The sequence below is a fragment of the Emys orbicularis genome, chromosome 13, assembly GCF_028017835.1.
Source record: "Emys orbicularis isolate rEmyOrb1 chromosome 13, rEmyOrb1.hap1, whole genome shotgun sequence".
Classification (NCBI taxonomy): domain Eukaryota; kingdom Metazoa; phylum Chordata; order Testudines; family Emydidae; genus Emys; species Emys orbicularis.
In genome coordinates this window covers 25383377-25401315 of record NC_088695.1, presented here as the reverse complement: position 1 = coordinate 25401315, position 17939 = coordinate 25383377, and the positions used below count along the sequence as shown (strand labels likewise).

Below are 17939 nucleotides of genomic sequence, written 5' to 3'. Positions count from 1 at the left end.
TCTAGAAAGAAGAGGGTAGACAAGACCTGAATTTGTAGGGTAATAGACAAGCAGAAATAAAAATCTTTCTAGCCTTGATGAAGCAGCAAATTAAAAAAGCTTTTCCTTTTGTAGGTCACTTCTAAATGTGAAGCACCAGACTGCATTCCAACCCCCCCCCCCCCAATTCTCAATTGCTAGATTTGAGTGCAGTGTTACTGGATACAAAGGTTGGCATAGAATAAATGTCCAAAAAACCCTACCCTGCTAGGTGGTGGTATTTGTAATTAAACTGGTCTAGATAAAAGAACGCAGGAACTCCTATTCCATATGACATTTCTTACTTTACAGATGAAAGCCACCACCAGGGTCGGGTCTCTGCTGCCAACTCTCCTGTTGCCATCTTTAAAAAAAGAAAAAGAAAAAAAAAGTTACATAGATGCTGAAACTATATCAGCCTTTTTCCTTTAAGCAAAAGGTGCCAACTTCTTGCAGTGTCCCGTCCCTTCCAAAGGTTTAATACACAAGGGCCATAAGTAAGGCTAGGATTTAGTCATGAGTATTTTTAGTAAAACTCATGGACAGGTCATGGGCAATAAACAAAACAAAAAATCTACAGGCCGTGACCTGTGCATGACCTTTGCTATAAATACCCCTGACTAAATCTTAGCTGCCCAGGGCCACCCAAGCAGCAGCTGATTGCAGGGCTGCTTGAGCCCCACACTGGCTGCTGCAGAAACCATGGAGGTTGTGGAAAGTCATGGAATCCGTGACTTCCACAACCTCCGTGACAGAGATGCAGCCTTAGCCATAAGTGACCATTACAATCATCTTAGTCTAACCTGTTGTACAGAATTACAACCCAGTAATTCCTCCATCAAACCCAAAACATCTGAAAGACATCCAGTCTTGATTTCACAATTTGAGGGAACAGAGAATCCACCTGGTACCAAGGTAATTTGTTCCAATGGTTAATTACCATCAGTGTTTAAAAAAAAAAAAAAATCATAATAATCTGTCTCATTTCTAGTTTGAATTAGTCTAGCTTCAGCATCCAAACCACTGGATCTTGTTTTGCCTCATGTTCTCCGTATGCTCAAATTACCCCTAAGCAATATTTCAGCAGAGAGGACCAGCACTTTCTTATCTGCACTAAGAATATTTGTGTAGGAGAGAAATTACACCAACATTTTAGAGTTTTTGTTCCAATTACACTAAGAAAATACAAGTTCCTGCACCTGTTTTCTTCGGGGCTTCTCTATTCTTGTCGCCTTCTGGACACTGCTGCTCAGCGGTGGGAGATCCAGGCTCTGGGGCATATTTGGGGCTGACTCCACCATGGACTGACCTTTCAGGACTCTGATGCAGCCTGTGCTCACTGGCTAAATGCCTTCCTGTTCCAAACCCAAGGGAAAAAAACAGGTTTGTTCAGGAGGCAGGAATGAGAACACACAAATGGAGTCTTACTCAAAAAGAGTCTTCAAAATGCCCTGAGCAGTTTAAAAAGGGACAAGAGAGCCTGCTTCCTTGTTTCTCCATATTGCACTTCACTCATTCCAAGAGCTCTCCTCAGCAGATTCTCCAAAAGCAACAAAACCTTATCAAACTCAAGCATGTGCTCTGAGTACAGCTGCTTGTACGAGTGTACCTAATAACATGGAAAGCCAGTTAAGGAAGTATGATTCACAGTAACTTCCCATGTCTCTTCCATGGACTATCACCTGAAGGAAAATACCAGAGTTCTTAGAGGAGGCAGCATCCTTTTACCCTAAGGTCCGGTACCGGCTCAGGTTTCTTTGAAAGCTACATTCTCACCACAGCAGAAGTAACCTAACACAACCTATAGTTACTATGTTTCAGGTTTACAAACAGTAACCAGATACCATAACCAGTTCAAGGAAGCTCTTACTGCAACAAGTAACCCTGCTCCTCCCTCTCCAACTGCAGCTCCAGATACCCTTTGCTTCCTACCATTCCAATCCGAAGTCCATACTCACCCACAAGAGGTACTTGATAGACTGTCATCGTCTCATCCTTATACTCGGGCTCTGTATGTGGCCGCACAACTAGCAACAAGATAGTTAAAACATTAGATATCAGCATGGCTATTAACCCCTCCAAAGCAAGTATTAACCAGTTACTATAAACAGATGCCTCAGACTCCAGGATTGTTGATAAAGCAGCCTGGAAATTAGGGACACGTTTTAACAAACGCATTCAGGAGCATGCATCTCACAGGAGCTACTCATCAGGTAGTTTCCTCAGGCCAGATGCTGAAATTCTCCACTACTACAGAGACAAATATATATATGACTTCAAGAGAAAGCAATTATACTCACAACTGCTCTAAGTAGCAGAGATTAAAACAATTCATCCCTGCACATCTCTGAACAGGCCAGGGTTTCTGTGGCCTCTGTTCTTTTTACAAGTTTCCATTCTGCCTTTATACAATCCCAAGGCGGTGCTTAAAGCAGGGGCAGCCCTACATCTGACTCTGTAGATAGCAGAGGTATTATATATTTATGAACCGCTACTTACACTCTGAAGAATAAAACAAGCACTCACATAATTGCAAGTTGTTTTTGGTATGAAGTCAGTAGATGGCAAATGCTACACTGCAGCACCAAAAGGTTGATTATAATCAGACATCTTATTTACTTCACATAGTACATTAGGAAGTTGTACCTGAGTCTGTAACATATGTAATGAATTAACAGCAATGGGATCAGGAGTGGATCTGTCACAAGTCTGTATCCAAACCAATAGTGGAAATCTGCATTGCATTCCCCCCCACAACAACTGGGCAGGGCAGTGCAAGAAACCTGCTCAGTATGTTATAGCTCAGAAATGATGCTCCATTTAAATCAACTGCCTGCTCACAAGAATGGAGAAATCCCAGCAGCACGGGCACAGGAACAGGACCTCGGGCACACACATACCTTTGCTGCTAAGGTAGCTATGTGATCGCTCATTAAATCACTTACTGCATTAGAAGATGGGAGGGGGACAAATGCCATCACTTATTGTTTTTAAAAAGGTGATGAGGTTGGTCCTGGAAATTAATACAACTGAAGGGATGTAAATCCTCTGGCATCAGGGCATAAGCCAGCCATTGAGCTTTCCCTACATGCAAGTTAGTTTTTCTGTAGTTGTCCAGGTGGTTTTGTGCACCTTCTTCTGAAGAGTCTGGCATTGGCCTTTGTCACAGACAAGATAACGCACTAGTCAGACCAACAGCTGATCCACTATGGCAATTCATGTGTTGTTTTCTTCTCTCCCCTCCCCTCCCCTGGAGGAGCTACCCCATAGCAAGAGTAAGGAAGCGATTACTCTTTGGGCCCAGTCAACCCTTCGCCTTCAGTTTCCAAAGATGCCCAACAATGAGAGCTGTGATAGTGTGAGATACATAGAGAGCTGTCTACCAGGAAGTGGACTGGAAACGCTTCATTTCACACAGGTCACCGAACAGCATGCTGGGTTCTTAGATGGGATAGGATCTGTTGCCCATTCTCAATCCCTGAGCCAGACAGCTTGGTGCTTTCTTTTAAAACTAAGTTCTTATCAAGACATTACCAATGCATTCCTGGTCCTGGAAAATGAGGTGCCAAGACAACCAAGCATTACAGTGACTTCTGTGTTTTCTGATATGCAGGGAAACTAAGTGCATCTCCATTTTGTCACCTGAAGCAGCTTGGAAACCAGACTCCAGAGGGATGCCAAAATAAACAGTTGGAAGAACTCATTCTCTTTTCATTTCTCAGAGGCTGCAGTGGCTACAGCTTGGAGCTTTGCCTCAGAAGAGCACAGGAACGGCCATACTGGGTCAGACAAATGGTCCATCTAGCCCTTTATCGTGTCTCGAACAGTGGCAAGTCCCAGAGCTACAGTTGAGTGATGCACCCAGTCTCCTCCTAGCTTCTGGTAGTCAGTTTAGGGTTGCACCAAACATGGGATTGCATCCCTGACCATTTTGGCTAACACCCATTGCTGGAACCATCTCCCATGAACTTATCTAGGTCTTTTTTTAAACCTAGTTATACTTTTGGCCATCACTACATCCTCTAGCAATGAGTTTCAAAGGTTAATTGTGTGCTGTATATAAAAAAAAAAAAATACTTCCTCTTCTTTGTATTAAATCGGCTGCCTATTAATGTAATTTGGTGACCCCTGTATTTTGTATTGTGGGAAAGGATAAAAAACACTTCTCTATTCACTTTTTCCATACCATTCATGATTATGTAGACCTCTATCGTAACCCTCCTTAATCGTCTCTTTTGTAAGCACAACAGCCCTAATCTTTTTACTCTCCTCCTATGGTAGCCGATCCATACCCTCGATCATCTTTGTTGCCCTTTTCAAAACCTTTTCCAGTTGCACTATATACTTGAGATGCAGCAACAGAACTGGACACAGTATTCAAGATGTGGGTGCACCATGGATTTTATACAGTAGCTTTATGACATTTTCTGTTTTATTTTCTATCCTCTTCCTAATAGGCTAAGTATGTTAGGAACTTTTTGACTGCTACTGGACATTGAGCTAAAATTTTCAGAAAATCTTTCTTGAGTGGTCACAGATAATTTAGAACCCATAGCTGTACGCGTGCAGTTAGGATTATTTTTTCCCCAATGCTCATTACTTTGCACTTATCAACCCTGAATTTCATCTGCCATTTTGTTGCCCAGTCACCCTGTTTAGTGAGATCCCCCGTAACTCTCCACAGCCAGCTTTGGCCTTAACTATCTTGAGTATTTTTGTATCAGCAGCAATCCTTGCCACTTCAACATAATCATAAATGATCTGGAAAGGAGTGGACAGTGAACAGAACAGGTCCCAGTACAGACCTTGGGGGACCTCGCTGTTGACCTCACTTCATTATGAAAAGTGACCATTTATTCCTACCCTGTGTTCCTTATCTTTTAAGAAGTTACTGATCCATGAGAGGACCCTCCCTCTTATCCCATGACTGCTTGTTTTCCTTAAGAGCCATTAGAGAGGGATAATGTCAAAGGCTTTCTGTACTGTTGGCATCACCCTAGGCCACATGTTTGTTGACCCCCTCAGAGAATTCTATTAGATTGGTGAGGCATTATTTCCTTTTACAAGAGCCATGTTGACTCTTTCCCAACAAATCATGTTTATTTATCGGTCTGATCATTCTGTTCTTTACTATAGTTTCTGCCAATTTGCCCCAATACTGAAGTTAGGCTTACCGGCTTGTAATTGCCAGGATCACCTCTGGAGTCAGCGTTACATTAGCTACCTTCCAGTCATCAGGTACAGAGGCTTGTTTCAGGAATAGGTTATATACTAATTAATAGTGCCATTTCACATTTGAGTTCCTTCAGAACTCTTGGGTGAAACCCTCTGCTCCTGGTGACTGATCAATTAAACTAATTTTTTTGTAAAACCTCTTCTACTGAGGCATTTAAGAAGCAATGGTCTTAAATTACAGCAAGGGTGGTTTTGGTTGGACCTTAGGAAAAACTTCCCGTCAGGGTAGTGAAGCAGTGGAATAAACTGCCCAGGGATGTTGTGGAATCTCCGTCATTGAAGATTTTTAAGAGCAGGTTAGACAAACACCTGTCAGGGATGATCTGGATAATACTTAATCCTGCCATTAGTGCAGAGGACTGGACTAGATGCTCTCTCGACGTCCCTTCCAGTCCTAGGATAGTATGATCAATGTGGGACAGCTGTGATGTGGGTATCTTCCCCACATCCTCTGCAGCAAAGATTGATTAAATGAATTCATTTAGCTTCTCTGCAATGGCCTCGTCATCCTTGAGAGCTCCTTTAATACCTCGCACATCGCAAGGCTGCTGTTCGGACAGACATACATGCAACAGTAAGGTGTAGACATTGGAGACAGTAAGTGCACACAGATGAGTGCTGTACATACCCAGGTCTATTCCTTTCAGTGGCCCAGAAAACACTTTGATAGCTTCCAGGTAGTTTCGCTAAAAAAAATAATTAAAAAAATAAGACAATAAGGTGAAAAATCACCACTTAAAGAGGTCATTGCCTGCTTATTACTCAGATTAGGTAACTTTTTCAAGCAAAGGTTCACATCTAGTGAAATAAGATTCTCTCTCGGGTGCAGAGAAGCTCATAAGCTCAACTCGAGCTAGGAGAAAAAAAAATGGACCCCACCCTATACCTTGTAGGTGTTAGTTTCACCAAAATCTCTGTTCATCTTTAAGAGAAGTCAGTATGTCCCTGTATCATCTTCGGGGAGCGTGTTTATACCTAACTTGGGGTATTGGTGTGTTCTGGTACCATCCTTCTGGAATGTGTTCATGCAAGTATCCAGTGCTTTGCACTTCTTAGGAGTGTTTTGTGTTTTTGCAAAAATCAGCCATGTTCTCACCGAGTTTATGTACCCGACAGTGAATCTGCAAAGCAGGCATCTGCTTTGTAACAGAGCCCGACACCATGCCCCAGGCTCTTTCTTTCTACTACAGAGAGAAAAATGGACACTATATTTCTTCTTACTATATTAATCCGCCACAGAAGTACATTCAGTTTTGTACATTAGTTTAGGACAGTGTCTCCCTGGAACTGACATATGGTCCTAACAGCTGCAGAATGAGCAAGCTGGCCAGAGATCTCTAAGCGAGTTCTCCCGCCTAGCAAGCGCTTTCTTTTTGGGACAGGGGTTAGAAAAAAAGAATATGAAGGTCAAAGAGAAGAGCATCCCAACGAGTGGACAATCACTAAATACCCATAGATACTGTAAGAAAAATTCAATGCTGACAAGAGGAACCAACAGCCCAGATACTGAGACCAGCATTGGATCTATGTAGCCAGTGCCTCCTGCCAGCACAGCAGATTTAGAACTTGTTAAGATACTTGCAGAGACCTCTAATCGCTGCTTTAAAAAGGCACATCCAGAAGAACTGCCCCATCATATTGTTTAGGGAGACAGGTGAAGGGCTGTTCCATCTACTAGTGAGCCATTAGCAGACAAGTGGCAGCAGTTTGCTGCTGCCTCGAGCTGTTTTCAATCGGTGCAACTCACAAGCGAGCTGTACACACTGTGAAGACAGCCCCAAAAGCAGAACCAAACAATTACAGGGTGGCGCTTCTTCAGTTAGAGCAACACCTCACAGAAGGAGCATTTTACAAGGTCACTCAGCACCTAGCAACAGCTCTTCACTCACAGGCTAAGGTCTGGGACTCTTAAAAAGAGGGTCCCCACTTTCCAAAGAAAACAGCTACTCACCAGCTGCGGTGGCCCTGAGAGAACACACTTTGGGAGCCCTGTTTCCTTTAAGGTGAGAATCATTCCTGGAAGAGAGAGCAGGGAGAGTGCAGCTTTGGAAACAGCCTTCATCACAAACCCCCGGAAGTGCCTCCACAGCAAAGATTGTAATTCACTTTCCACTATCTGTCCAATTTCCACCTTTCTTCACAAGGAGATGTCACGCCCTGTGATTAAGGTCCTGGTTTGAGACTCAAGAGATCTGGGTTGAGTCCTTGACTCTGCTTTGTGTGACCTTGAGCAAGTCACTTCTCTTTGCACCCAGATCCCCATCTGTAAAACAAGGACCACCTCACAGGGATGTTGGGAGGATAAATCCATAAATGTTGGGAAGGCACACAGATGCTACAGGGATGAGAATTACACTAGAGGAATGTGCTGTAGTGGAAAGTAATTTAGAGTCCCAATTTTGGGAAATTTACAATCATTTACTTCTGAAACATCTTTCCGCTCTCCTTTGCAGTGAAGAAACCTACCAACAAAGGGGAAATTGACTAGTAAAGGGAAACAGAATCTGATTATATACAAAGTGATAACACGTAAAGTAAAGTAAATTGACAGATTAGAAAGACAATTTCCGCCTATCTTTTTCTGTTAGGGGGATCTTTGGTACTACTAGCAACTAAAGTAGGAAAGTTTAGACAGACGTGACATTTTGAGAACAATTTACCACCTTAGTTGGTCTGGTACGAGCATGAAAGCTACCTTACAAGAACAGATTAAACCATATTGCAGTTGGGTGCTGGATAAGGAAACAAACCAACATGTACAGGCTGGCAGCAACTCAGTTTAATAACAGACTCCACCAAGATATTAATTGGCCAAGCTTGTGAGTCCATATGCTCAATTTAAAAGCCTCCTCTGTGTCTGTAACATCTCTCTGTTTGAACACCACATCTGATCAAATCCAAAACTTCTAGGAATATTCTAGGCATCAGTGAGTGGGCAGGACCCTTTTTATGGAGGGGAGGGAAAGAGAGAAGGGGGAAAGAACCAGAAAACCAAAACTGGGAAAACAAAATACATGAAGCCCTCACCAGCTCTTTAGCAGAGCCACAGCTGATGACACAATGCTTTTTAGCTTAATAGTATTTCATCACTTCCTAAACACCCAATAGAGCTTAATTAATATGTTACAGGGAGAAGGAGCACCAATGGTATGTGAAGGTCATACAGAACTCCTGTCATAGGGCAAGAACGGGGGATCCTGGAATGGGTGAAGGGAAAAATGGGTGTGACTGGGGGACCCTGCAACAGGGGAAAGAGGAAAATCGAATGCACATAGAACCTCTGCAATGGGCGTGCACACAGAGCTGCTGTCATGGGGGAGAATGGGGGTAACACAACCTGTGGTGGGAGGGAGATTGGAAGAACCCAGTATGGGGGACAGGGCACATGCAGAGGCCTTGCTATGGTGGGAAAGGAAAATGGAGGCACACACAGAGCCCCTTGCATAGGGGGAGAATGGGAGATCCAGGTATGGGGGTGGGGGCACCCAGAACTCCTGCCAGAGGGAGATTGTGAGAGCTGCAGGGAGCCCCTGAAATAGCAGGAGCTATGAGGGACGCACACAGGGAGCTTGCTGTAGGGATATGGAGGGAGGCAAGCAGGCCCTACTCTATGCAATAAACCCAGTCTAAATAAGCTAGAAAGTGTGCACCTCCAGTCCCACTTACCAGACAAACCACCAACATTCGCCCAGTTCATTCTGGTCAGAAAGATGTTGTCTAAACGAGCTACTTTTAACCTGAGAAGAGAAAGGTTTGGATTATGGGATAACTGAAATGCAGCCTGTATGTCATTACAGCTTCTTTCCTTTAACAACACAGTAAGGACACTTACTTATGTTCCTGCATAAGGCGCTGGAGCCCTTCCCCACAGTTAAAGAGATATCTGGAATGAGATTAGAACTCTTATTAGAGGAAACATCGCATTTTTATATTAAAAGTAGTTTACTTTTGCCCCACTTTAAGAAGAAAGCTCAACACAAGGATGGGTATAAATCCTGCAGCACTGATAGGGCAGTGCAGATACCTGGTTGGTCTAGTGTAGTGTCCTGCTTTGGGAGCCAGCAACCTCCACAGGGGCAGGGACACTTCACCTGAGGGCAGGTTAGCTTGCAACTGCCCACAGGGGGGTCTAGAGGGGCTAAGTCTGATACAGCCCGGCAGGGGTGTAGGGCCAGGTAGCGCTACCGGCACGGTGCCGAGGGTATGGCCGGCAGGAAGAGCCGGGGCCGGGCGACGCCCGCGGTTTAGTGGGGTGGGGAGCGGCTCCTCAGTGCCTCCCGGTGACGCTGCTAGGCGCAACCAGCGACGCGGGGAAGGCAGGCGGCCCAGGCCGGCCTGGTAGCGAGAGCCCAACGAGCAGCTACCCAGGCCGCCCCCGCACTGACCGGTTGTAGTCGGAGAAGACGTAGAGCGCGGCGCCCGAGTCCCGGTTCCCAGCCGCCACGACCTGCACGTAGACGATGCTGGGTCCGGGCGCGCCCAACTCCGAGCTCCACCGCTTCTCCCGGGCCCGCAGGTGCCGCAAAGGGTCCTTGGGCGGCCGGGGCCGGCGCGGCAGAGCAGGGCCCCCGGACATGGCGCGGCGGAGCGGAGTCCAACGGCAATGCAGCTTCAGCCGCAGTCCCAGCAAACAGCCCCACATTCAGTAGCTGCGTTGCCCCCGGCCCGGCCTCCTCCACACGTGCTCGCCGACCGGCGTCACTCCCCTCGCACGTGACACACATGGACCAATCCCGCCGCGCTCACCTCAACCATGGCGCACCTGCAGCCAATAAACAGTCGCCATCGGACCCAGGATTCCCTCTCATGTGACACCGCCGCCCAATCGAAATCAAGTATTAGTGCCTCTATTTCCCTCACCTGACACCGATCAGCTAATGAGAATTCAGCATCCGCGTGTCACATCCCAACCAATGGGATTTCAGTAGCCAGCCACGCGCCCCTGTCATATGACACAGGCTGGCCGTGCTATTTCACGTCTCGAGGGTCGTCACATGGCTAAGGGATTATTGAGAGGGATTAGGTTCCCATCCCTTTGCGGGTGTCTGTTGGCAGGGCCCTGCGACATTGGCCGGGAGGGGGGCAGCTTTCGAAGAGCGCCTGCGCGAGGCTGCCCCCCCCCGGCGGAGCTCGCGGGGATCCGGAGGAGCGCGCGCGCTGCCCCGGGCGGGCTGTCGGCCCCTGGCGTGTCCCGAGCGCGTCCGCGTGCGCCAGGACTGACGCGGATCCCGAAGTGCGTTTCCGCGAGCGTGTCTCTGGCCCGGCCCTGGGCGGGGGGCTGCGCGTGCTGCGGTGTCGGTACGGTGGAAGGGGGCGGCTGGTCCCGGCCGGTTTTGGCCGCGTGGCCCCAACCCGACCAGTTACAGCCTCCCTGCCTTCGAACCACCATTCCCGGGGGTTCAGTCCCGCGCTTGCGGCAATCACTGCGAGATAAAGGGCCCCGAATGCCGCCAGCTGTAGCGAGGGCTCGGCGAGGATTGGCAGTAGGCCTCGTCACTAGACCAGCGTGTCTCGGCCGTTTCAGGGCGGCAAGCCCGGACTGGAAGTGCATTTTCCTGGCCTCCTTAGGGCTGGTCTACACTAACCCCCCCACTTCGGACTAAGGTACGCAAATTCAGCTACGTTAATAACGTAGCTGAATTCGAAGTACCTTAGTCCGACGTTACCGCGGTCCAGACGCGGCAGGAAGGCTCCCCCGTCGATGCTGCGTACTCCGCTCGCCGAGCTGGAGTACCAGCGTCGAAGGCGAGCACTTCCGGGATCGATCCGGGATCGATTTATCGCGTCTTAACCAGACGCGATAAATCGAACTCAGAAAATCGATTGCTTACATCCGGACCCGGATGTAAGTGAAGACGTACCCTTAGAGTGAGGGCTGGTCTACCCGGGGTCGATGTAAGATACGCAACTTCAGCTACGGGAATAGCGTAGCTGAAGTCGACGTATCTTAGATCGAATTACCTCGGGTCCTCATGGCGCGGCTCCCCCATCGACTGCGCTACCGCCGCTCGCTCTGGTGTAGTTCCAGGTCGACGGGAGCACGTTCGGGGATCGATATATCGTGTCTAGATGAGACGTGATAGATCGAGTGCTACCCGCCGATTCGGCGGGTAGACTGGACATACCCAGAGTGTAAAAGAATAAAGCCGATGTTAGCGTGCATATCTCCAAAGGCTGGCCGAGAATACCTGACCTTGAAGGATCAGGGCATGGTCAAGTGAGGTTTCCCTTCCCTTCTAATAACATTTTCATTGCCTCACACCCCCAACTGCATTTCCTGACCTTTTTCTCTCCCCCCCCCCCCCCCCTTTGAGTAAAAGTGCACTACACCAACAAGCCGCTGTCTTGTAAGATAAATCCCACTCTAGTGACCTCTGGAATGGTTTTACTTTTCTGCCAACCTGTGCAATGGTTTCTCAGGATTGTCAATTCCCCAAGTGAACCTTCTGTGAAAGGAGCAGAGCTCTTCAGAACTGTACATCTGTGAGTGATTGGGGAGTTGGTCAGTTCTTTGCAGCCTCAGTTTTCTTTTTGTCAGTGCATACAGTGAAACCCCACTATAACGCGATGTTTGGGGTCCAAAAAATTCCATCGCGATAAATGCGGGGTCACGGTATAGCGGGGTTTCAAGCTGGTCAGTTTAAGTCAGTGGTCCCCAACGCAGTGCATTGGTGTGCATCGCCTAGTGCTTAGTGCCCAGCAGGGGAGAGAAGCCGCGGCCCCGCGCCTGCCAGGGACAGTGAGCACCGGCGCCCGCAGCCTCGGAGTCTCTGTCCCCGGCAGGCGCAGGGCTACAGCTTCTCTCCCCTGCTGGGCACTAGGTGGGGGCACATCAATGTCCTGGCGGGCGCCATGGCGTTAGGGACCACTGGTATTAGGCCTTAAAGGGGAGCCAACTTATGATCGCGTTATATGTGATTTCGCATTATGGTGGGGCGCGTTATTGTGAGGTTTGACTGTATTTCATCCTAGTCACTGATTATGTTTCTGGGGTTGGTTACCTCTGTTAGAAACAGCTCACATTTCTTTAGTTCAATTTCAGACTGTAAGCTCATCACAAACCATTTGTAAATGTGTCCGTTCCTGTTCAAAAAAGTTAGCATGTGCCAGAATATCATCTAGCGCAGAGGTTCTCAGACTTTTGTACTGGTGACCCCTTTCACACAGCAAGCCCCTGAATGTGACCCTCCCCCCCTTATACATTAAAAACACTGTTATATATATTTAACACCATTATAAATGCTGGAGGAAAAGCGAAGTTTGGGGTGGAGGCTGACAACTTGTGACCCCACATATAATAACCTCGCAACCCCCTGAGGGGTCCCGACCCCCAGTTTGAGAACCCCTGATCTAGCTCTAACAGACAGGCTGAGAGAGGCAGCTTCTTGAAGGTGGCAGCAGGGTTACAGAAGCCAAAAGCCAATACCTTAATTGCCACAGGCCTTGTCTTGCTGTAAAAGCCTCCCCCCACCCCATCTTTTGGATCCATTTTCACTTGCCAATACCCAATACTTTTAAGATCTAGTATATAAAACTGAATACAGGGTATCATCTGTTTGTGGTCTTTTGAAGTAAGGCTTTTTTAAAGTAACTTCATTTAGTCAAAGATTCAGTTATGCCTTCTACATCTCAGTGTCTTGTAAAGTCTCTTCCCTCTTTGCAGCTGGAAAACCGCCTGGCACCTGTTTAACTGGCCAGTTTCCCTAGGTGTCAGTCTTGTGCTAGAGCAGTGCTGTACAACCTGTATCTTTCTTGGGTCTGGAGAACAACTCCTGATTCCTAACTTGAAAGTTTCTCAGACTGTTTCCCCCTTCAGATTTTTCTCTGTGCCTTCATTTACTGTATCCTCTGATTCACATTTTATAGCTGTGGGTCCATTCTTTTACCATGTATTGTTTGTCAGAAATATTCAGCAATCGAAGAAGAATCCATTCCTGCTTCAGATCCAATAGGACTTTGTCAGCTAAGGTCTCAAAGCAAGTCTCACACATTCACTACCACAGCATGTCACTGATATTGTGGTTTCAGCCCCTGGGCGACAAGTTGTTCACTGCAAACCAGTCCCCTACAAATCATCTATTTTGTATGGGTCACATCTTTAAAGGGAATTTCCACAGATTGAATTTGCAAGACACCGTTCTTGATATTTCACAGTTAGTAGCTATAATAAAATTCAAACTGATTATTTGACCATCCACGGTCTTAGCTATCCAGACTCCTGGCTCAAATTCTAGAGGTCCAGTTTTTAAACCCAATTTCCCCTAATTGAGTACAACTACGAATTTCTCAATCACTCTTATCTATTTGGGACCAATTAGGTGGTTCAATTCTGGATGCTTCATTTCCTACTATTTGTAGCATGTCTGGTTTACATTTGAGTCAGCGTCCACAATTCCTGTGCATGTCACAGCTCCTATTACACATTCACTTGCCAAACTCCCAATTATTGTTGTTTAGTTGCTCAAAACTAACCAAAAATCGTGGGGCTGATCTTTGTACCTCCAAACTTTGCCCCTTCAGCTTGGTGTTTCCCCATTTCCCCAACTGGGAGAGGGACTTTCACTAGACACTTGCGATACTCTGTCCTGGCTTAAATTTATAACAGTTCTTTTAATAGTCAGTTTTTCCCAGAACTGGCATTTAACTGAACTGCTTTCTTAAAAAAACAAAACAAAACAAAAACCTCTTGCCAATCTTCCTTGTTTTACAACCGTGGTTTTCTAACTTTTTGACCTGAGCCCACTCTTTGAGTTACAATTTTTGGTTGCGGCCCCTGCCCCATCCAGACAAAAATAGACACATGCAAAATTATGCTTGATAGCTAAGGCTACGTTTTAGTCATGGGTATTTTTAGTAAAAGTCATGGGCAGTAAACAAAAATTCCTGGCCATTTGGGAGCTGCGGGGGTGGTGCCCTCGGCGACCTGGCCATGCCTCCACCTAGCAGCTGAGTGAGGGGGATGTTGCTGCTTCCAGGGAGTCCCTCAGGTAAGCGCCGCCCAGAGTGCGCCTCACCCCGTCTCATACCCCAATCCCCTGACCTCTCCCACACACCCAAACTCTGCTGCTGTTGGGGTGGGGGGGGAGGTCCAGGGGCCTGAGACTGCCCCATCAGCGGCCGGTGCAGTTGGCGCAGGGGCTGCCTGAGTTGCCCCTGAGCCAGGCGCGCCTGCCGCTGTAGAAGTCACTTAATCTGTGACTTCCATTACCTCCATGACAAACTTGCAGCCTTATTGATAGCATAAATGTAACAGAGACCTTAACAGAACTTTAATTAAATTACCTACACCTGTACATTTCAAATACACAGATACTTAATGTGAAGGGTGTGCCTGTTTCTCTGTGGACAGTTTATCAATTTTTGAGGAGATTTTTGAAACTGACACTTTGAAGTTCTCCTCCTCTTCCAGTCTCGAATGGTACTTGGTCTTTAGCACAGCCAGCGCAGAGAATCCAATCTCACACAGCTAAGATGAACCAAATGGTAAAAGAGGTTTGATTTCACACTTCGACAAAGCTAGATATTCTGAGCCAACTTTCAACCAAAAATCCCCCATAGACTATTTTAAAAATTGAATTTCCAGTGTCCTATCACTCTGAAGTTAATCAGCTACTCTTGAATGTCATTTGAGAGATGGGACAAGGTCACTGTCTCAGTTACAAAAGGTTGGATAATCCAGTCATTCAGGGGTGCATTTCCTTTGGGAAAATATTTATTCAAACTGGCTCTGAGAGAAGTCTAGTGATTCTCGATTGGCTCCACAACACTCAATAGTTCAGATTCTCTTTCCTCGATAGCATCAGTTAACAACGGGAATGGACTGCTTAAACCAGTTTCAATCTTTGTTTTCCAGAGATCTACCTTTCTCTTGAATGCCAGAATCTTGTGCAGTTCAAAAATAGTACTTTCTGTTCCTTGCTATGAGACATTTAGAGAATTCAGTTTGTCAAAAATATCAACAAGGCCTGTCTGTGTTGCTGAAATTCTAATCCACTAGAAAAAGTCGAACTTCATTTCTCAGTTCATAAATGCGTTTCAACACTTTCCCCATGGGTAGCCACCTGACTTCTGTGTGAAACAACAAAGCACCGGGCTCCACTCCCATTTCTGCACAAAGCATTGCAAAGAGATGTGCCTTTGTGGGCTGCATCTTGATAAAGTTCACAATTTTAATAGAAGAACTCAGAACATCAGTAAGTTCCTGATCCATGTTTCGAGTTGAAAAGACTTCACGGTGTATCATACAATGAGTCCATTATATATGTGGAGCAATTTCAAACACTGACTTTCAAGCTTGCCCTATCTCCAGACATAGAAGGGGCTCCATCCATGCAGATTCCAGTACAGGCTTCCCATTTCAACTTGTGAAAAATTAGGAACTTGTTTAAAATGTTAAACAGCTCAGATCCAGTTGCACGTGTCTTAATTGGCTTGCAGAACAAAAAAAATCTTCCAATATTGATGTTTCATGAGTACCAAATGTAAGCAATTAAATGAGCTTTTGATATATCTGTTGTTTCATCCAACTGGACTGCAAATAAACTGGATTGCAATCGAGAGATCAGCTGTGCCTTGATATTTTCTGACATGTCAGAAATTTGGCGGCTGACTATGTTGTTTTAACTTCTTTGCCTCACTGTCACAAGCATCATCCTGCAAATGTCAATTGCAGCTGGGAGAATCAGTTCTTCCCAGGGGCGGCTCCAGGCACCAATGCACCAAGCGCGTGCCTGGGGCGGCAAGCCGAGGGGGCGGCCTGCCGGTCGCTGTGAGGGCGGTAGTCAGGCTGCCTTCGGCGGCGTGCCTGCGGGAGGTCTACCGGTCCCGCGGTTTCAGCGGTGGGTACACCGAAGGCGTGGGACCGGCGGACCTCCCTCAGGCACACCACCGAAGGCTGCCTCACTGCTGTTCTTGGGGCGGCAAAATACATAGAGCCGCCCCTGGTTCTTCCCCAGTTTTTGTAAGTCTTTTTATTCTTGGCAATGTGGTATGTAACTTGATATGATGCTTTTAAAGCACTTGTGGAATAGATACCACATTTTTCATTTTGTTTATTAATTTCTTGTAGCTTTCATTCGAAAAAATCTCTGTTCTTTCCTACCAAATCACCATGTTTTGTTTCTAAATGGTGTCTTAATTTTGTTGGCTTCAGGCTATCGTGCTAAAGTTACTGCACAGACTACACATTGATTTCTCCATTAACTGCAATGGAAGTGAAACTAAAATCCATATATGCTTCATCATATTTTATTGTTTTTGCAGATTTTTTCTTTGTATAGACTTTAGCCATTTCAGCTTCTGGCTTTTGTTTTGGAACAGTAACATCTTCTGTCAGTAAGTACCAATCCATTTTTCACCACACGATATGAAAAAAATATCAAACTCACCAGTGAAATAAGCACTACGCAACTGCTTGTTGTAAGGACAGCATATGATACTAAACTGGAAGGCGGGAATGGTAGATGTTTCTATAGAAATGATTGGACGGGGGTGTGGCCTTCCATTGTCAACCCTGGGGTGGCTGGTGCCCAGGGGTCCTGCACCTTCTGGAACGTTCCTCCATTCCCCCCCACACCCCGGTGGGGTGTGCCCACACTTTGAAAACTTGTGTTTTACAAACTGAATTTAAGAATTTTTCTAACCATTCAAAAATCATAAAATCATAGGACTGGAAGAGACCCCATCCGGAACCGCTTTCATTTGGCCAAATAGACCACTCCGGTAGAGGGCATTCTACGTTTGAAGAGGATGAAGGCACAATCGGCCAAATTAGACTACCTGTGTGCATGCAGCTATGTTACCTAGCAACCTCAGGCCAACTTGGGCTGTGGTTGAGGGTTGAGACTGCAGTTCCAGACATAGGTGGCAAATTGCGTGGAATTGGTCAGTTGTCAGAAATGCTCTTCAACTTGATTTTTTCAGTTGGAATCAGTGTTGACTTCCTGCTGTTTAGGATGAAACTTTTTTTGAAGTTAAATGCTACTGAGGTAGGATTTTTTGGTATTTTCCCTCCCACAAGGATGTTACATTATGATCACTATCGTAGGTGCTGACTTTTATTTTTTTTGGGGTGCTCCATCCCCGCTCCTCCCTGAGGCCCTGCCCCCACTCTGCCCCTTCTCCTGAGGCCCCGCCCTCGCTCCGCCTCTTCCCGCCCCTGCTCTGCCTCCTCCCGGAGGCCCCAACCTACCTGCTGCTCTCTGGCCTCCCCCAAGCCTCTTTCCCAGCCGCCCAGCAGCTGATGGGTGGGGCCCCAATGAACAGTAGTGGCTGGGGGGTGCTGAGCACCCACTATTTTTTTCTGTGGGTGCTCCAGCCCTGGAACACCCACAGAGTCTGTGCCTATGGTCACTATTACTAAGAGGTTCAGCTATATTCACCTCTTGGACCAGATTCTGTGCTCCATTTAGGACTAAATCTAGAATTGCCTTTCTCCTTGTGGGTTCCAGGACTATTTACTCTAAGGAGCAGTCATTAATGATGTCTAGAAACTTTATTTCAGCATCCCATCCTGAAGTGACATGTACCCAGTCAATATAGGGATAGCTGAAATCCCCTATTATTACTGAGTTTTCTATTGTTATAGGCTCTCTCATTTCCTGGAACATTTCACAATCACCGTCCCATGCTGGTCAAGTAGCTGGTAGTATATTCCTACTGCGATACTTCTAGCATTTGTATACAAG

General features: G+C 46.4%; 1 protein-coding gene across 1 annotated transcript in view; it reads right to left on the bottom strand.

Moving 5' to 3' along the window:
- The window catches only part of ELAC2 (elaC ribonuclease Z 2), a 28702-nt gene extending 18807 nt beyond the window's left edge, over positions 1 to 9895 (bottom strand). The window contains exons 1-8 of the mRNA XM_065415051.1: positions 9639 to 9895; positions 9086 to 9136; positions 8920 to 8990; positions 7205 to 7269; positions 5882 to 5939; positions 1977 to 2045; positions 1218 to 1373; positions 324 to 382 (exon numbers count right to left, since the gene is read on the bottom strand). Of these exons, the coding sequence (XP_065271123.1) occupies positions 324 to 382; positions 1218 to 1373; positions 1977 to 2045; positions 5882 to 5939; positions 7205 to 7269; positions 8920 to 8990; positions 9086 to 9136; positions 9639 to 9895 (786 nt within the window). The remainder of the gene's footprint in view (positions 1 to 323; positions 383 to 1217; positions 1374 to 1976; positions 2046 to 5881; positions 5940 to 7204; positions 7270 to 8919; positions 8991 to 9085; positions 9137 to 9638) is intronic.
- Positions 9896 to 17939: the final 8044 nt, after the last annotated feature.